This window comes from Nematolebias whitei, chromosome 3 (assembly GCF_014905685.2).
Source record: "Nematolebias whitei isolate Nwh7 chromosome 3, NemWhi1, whole genome shotgun sequence".
Classification (NCBI taxonomy): domain Eukaryota; kingdom Metazoa; phylum Chordata; class Actinopteri; order Cyprinodontiformes; family Rivulidae; genus Nematolebias; species Nematolebias whitei.
Window position 1 is genome coordinate 2,034,751 of NC_056500.1, and position 3,966 is coordinate 2,038,716.

Sequence of the window (3,966 nt, forward strand, 5' to 3'; positions counted from 1 at the left end):
GTAAACAACAACAAACAGGACAACACATGGTGTAAACAACAACAAACAGGACAACACATGGTGTAAGTAACAACAAACAGGACAACACAATATATATAGTGACAATAAAACAGAAGAATGAAACGAGCATGCGTATCGCCTGCCACATTTCCTGCAGAAGTTTCAATCAAAGGTCATGTGATGTGTTGACCCTCAGAGACAGTGTGGAGATGACTCTCACCAACCATCCCTCAAGGTTTTAGCTCATTATCTGTCAAAGTGGCTGAGATCAAGACAGCTGGTGTTTGCTGTTTATTAGTCAGAGGAGGAGGAGTCATGTGGAGGAGGAGGAGTTAGGAGGAAGAGGATCAGAAAACAAAAGAAGAGGAGAAGTGAAGAGAAGCAGATAAAGGAGCCAAAGAGAGAGAGAGGAGTAAGGTGGTCAAAAGGTGATAGAAAGAGGATTCAAAGCAGGAGTCAGTTTGGAGGAGGAATCAAAAGGGTTAGTCTGGTGAAGGAGTCAAGGGGTGAGTGGGTGTGGGAGGAGTCAGAAGTGGAGTTACAGGGGGGTTTACCTGCTCGGGTCACCATGTCCAGCTCAGAATCAGAGTCCTGCAGGTGCTGCATACCTTTAGGGGTGTGGCCAAAGGAGACGTCTTGGCTGTCATTGACTCCACCCACTGCTGCTCCAACACCGACCACAGACGGCTGCAGCTGAGGCTCCAGGTCCAGATCAAACTGCAGACAGGTGAAGACAGACAGCTGTGTCCTCCTTCCCATAAAACTACACCAGGACTATCGAACAAGGTAAAGTCAGGTCCTCTGGATGATTCTTCTTTGTTGAAATGTTTTGTCTTTCATCCAAAGGACTTCTTCAGTCTGAGGAGCAGCAACAAACTCAGTCTTATAAACAGAACCTTCTCTTGGTGGATCAACCAGTTTGTTGTTGACATCCAGAACCAGCTGTTCACATGATCAAGGAGGACCACCAGCCCAACGACCGATCGACAGTGATGGCCGCTTGCTATTCACAGAGGGCTGAGTGATACTAACAATAACAGCATTGTAAGAGTCAAGACTGTTGGACACCTGGACTACTTCCTGTTTGTCTCTTTCAAGGTTGATGGCTGCCTGTCTTAAGCTTGGTTCTGGTTCTGAACTGGATTTATGATTTGGACTTGTTTTTACTTCGGTGCTCTGAGACAACAGCTGATCTGTGCTCGGAGCTCAGCTTTTCCTTCATCTACTGGTCCTACAAAGATTGCTCTGCTGAATGTCAGGTCGCTGACAAATAAAACCTTCATCTTAAACAACTTTTTCTGCTCCAATGGACTGGACTTCATGTTTGTTACAGAGACCTGGCTCGTCCCTGGTGACTTAAGTGTTTTTTCGGAACTTTTGCCGGTGGATTGTGCCTTTTTTAATGCTCCAAGGACTTCTGGTAGGGGTGGTGGATTATTAACAGTTTTTAAAAAGCTCTGGAACTGCAGACAGCTACAGGCTGTGACATTTCAGAGTTTTGAACTGCTGTACTTTGAGCTGGGCCGCTCCAACCCAACACTGTGCTGCCTGATCTCGTACAACAAAAACATCATAAGTGAATTTTCTGACTTTCTGACTGGAATACTGCTCAACTACGACAGGGTTTTCATTCTGGGAGACTTTAATGTACATGTTTGTTGTCCTGACCAGCCTTTGGTGCAGGAGTTTCTAAATCTGATACAATCGCTCAACCTTGTGCAAAATGTTGTTGGTCCAACCAGGGCCATACACTTGATTTAGTTCTGTCTCACGGTTTATCTGTGGTTAATCTGGAAATTGGGGATGCTATTGGTTCAGATCACAAACACATTTCATTCCAAACCTCTGTTATTCATGAGTCTAAATCCCCCGCTCCAGCCAAGAGTTGTCGGATATTTAACTCTTCAACCGCTGCTCTTTTTTCCTCTGCATTCATTACTGATGTTGCTTCAGTCCCTGAAACCTCTGCCTGTATTAGTACGCAGGAGCTGCTCAGTAGGCATGATGCGACCTGCTCTAAGATTTTAGACCTCGTGGCCCCGCTAAAAATCAGGCGACCAAAGCGGGCACCACACTCCTGGTTGAACGCGACCACTCGTGCAGCCAAACGTCTACGCAGGAGAGCTGAACGCAAGTGGAAAAAGGAAAAATTACAGGTTTCTTTTATTATGTTAAAAACATGTTTGAAAGATTATCAGAGCATCGTTAAATCTGAAAAGAACAAATACTTCTCCCAAATCATCGCTTCAAACAGTCATAATCCCAGTGTTCTTTTTAATACCGTAAATTCCATTTTAAACGTGCCTCGGTCTGCCAGCATGGAGGCCTCCGTTGACATCTGCAACAACTTCACCAGATACTTTGCTGATAAGGTAGAGTTGATTAGGTCATCCATCCCCCAGTCCACAACTGATCCCTCTGTCTTTGTCCCTTGCTCAGCTGTCTTCAAACAGTTTGAACCCATTTCACTCCCATTTATAAACAGTCGTTGATCAGATGAAACCCTCCAGTTCCCCCGCTGACCCCATTCCTGCGTCGTTTTTCAAACAAGTTCTACCCACGATTGGACCCTCTGTTCTTACTATTGTAAATAGTAGTATGGTGACAAGTGTGGTTCCAGATGTTTTCAAACATGCAGTAGTTCATCCGTTAATTAAGAAACCTGGACTTGACCCTTCGACCTGCTCAAATTTCAGACCAATCTCAAAACTTCCCTTCCTGTCCAAAATCCTGGAGAAAATAGTTTTCATTCAAGTAAACAAGTTTTTGAATGAGAACAGAATCTTCGAGATTTTTCAGTCTGGTTTTAAGCGACTCCACAGCACTGAAACAGCATTAGTGAGGGTTTGTAACGATATTATGATCTCAAACGATTCTGGTCATTTTGTGGTACTTGTGCTCCTGGACCTTACTGCTGCTTTTGATACTGTTGACCACAGTATCCTTATATCACGGCTGGAACAGTGGGTTGGGATCACAGGTGCTGCATTAGAATGGTTCCACTCATACCTGAGTGGCAGGAGTTTCTGTGTCAAGGTTGGTAACAATGTATCCGCCTCATTACCTCTTTCATGTGGGGTCCCACAGGGTTCGATTCTTGGACCCCTTCTGTTCTCACTTTATTTGCTCCCACTGGGGTCCATCCTGAGGAAACATGGTCTTTCATTCCATTGCTATGCTGATGACTGTCAGATCTACCTGCCTGTGAAACCAGCAAGTGTTTGCTCCATTCACCCTCTGTTAAAATGTCTGGATGACATTAAGGCCTGGATGGCTTCAAATTTCTTAAGTTTTAACAATGAGAAGACCGAAGTCATTGTTTTTAGCCCTAGCTCAACTGCCACCACTGATCCTGTCAACCTGGACTCTCTTCAGCCATATCTGAAGCAGTCTGGTAAAAATCTCGGGATGGTTTTAGACTCTGACTTCAAGTTTGACAAACAGATCAACTCTGTTCTGCAGAAAAGCTTCTTCGAACTCAGACAGGTAGCTAAGCTCAAGTCAGTGTTGTCCAGACCCGACCTTGAGAAACTAGTCCACGCCTTTATCACGACCAGATTGGACAATTTCAATGCACTGTATGCTGGGATCAGCCAGGCCTCCATCTCACATCTTCAGCTCGTCCAGAATGCTGCTGCTCGGCTTTTAACCAGAACTCGTAGGTCTGAACATATTACTCCAGTTCTGTCCTCCCTTCACTGGCTCCATGTTCATACGAGGATAGTCTTTAAAATTCTTCTGTTGACCTTCAAATGTTTAAATGGCCTCGCACCCCGTTACCTCTCAGAGCTTCTGGAACCTTACGTTCCCTCTCGGGCCCTGAGATCAGCTGATCAGCTGCTTTTGGTTGTTCCAAAAACAAGAAGCTCAGAGGAGATCGGGCTTTTTCAGTCATGGGCCCCAAACTCTGGAACAACCTGCCCCCCAACATCAGACAGGCCACCTCCCTTCAACCTGCCCCCCAAC

At 45.3% G+C, this 3,966-nt stretch overlaps 1 protein-coding gene across 3 annotated transcripts in view; it reads right to left on the reverse strand.

Annotated features, from left to right (window-relative positions):
• tmem259 (transmembrane protein 259) overlaps positions 1-3,966 on the reverse strand; it is a 16,701-nt gene that overhangs the window by 6,121 nt on the left and 6,614 nt on the right. For 2 of the 3 annotated variants that reach the window (XM_037697863.1, XM_037697864.1), the window contains exon 4: positions 609-717. In XM_037697863.1, coding sequence (XP_037553791.1) covers positions 609-717 — 109 coding nt within the window. Of the gene's footprint in view, positions 1-554; positions 718-3,966 lie in introns of all 3 variants that reach the window. The other variant, XM_037697861.1, reaches the window with a different exon arrangement.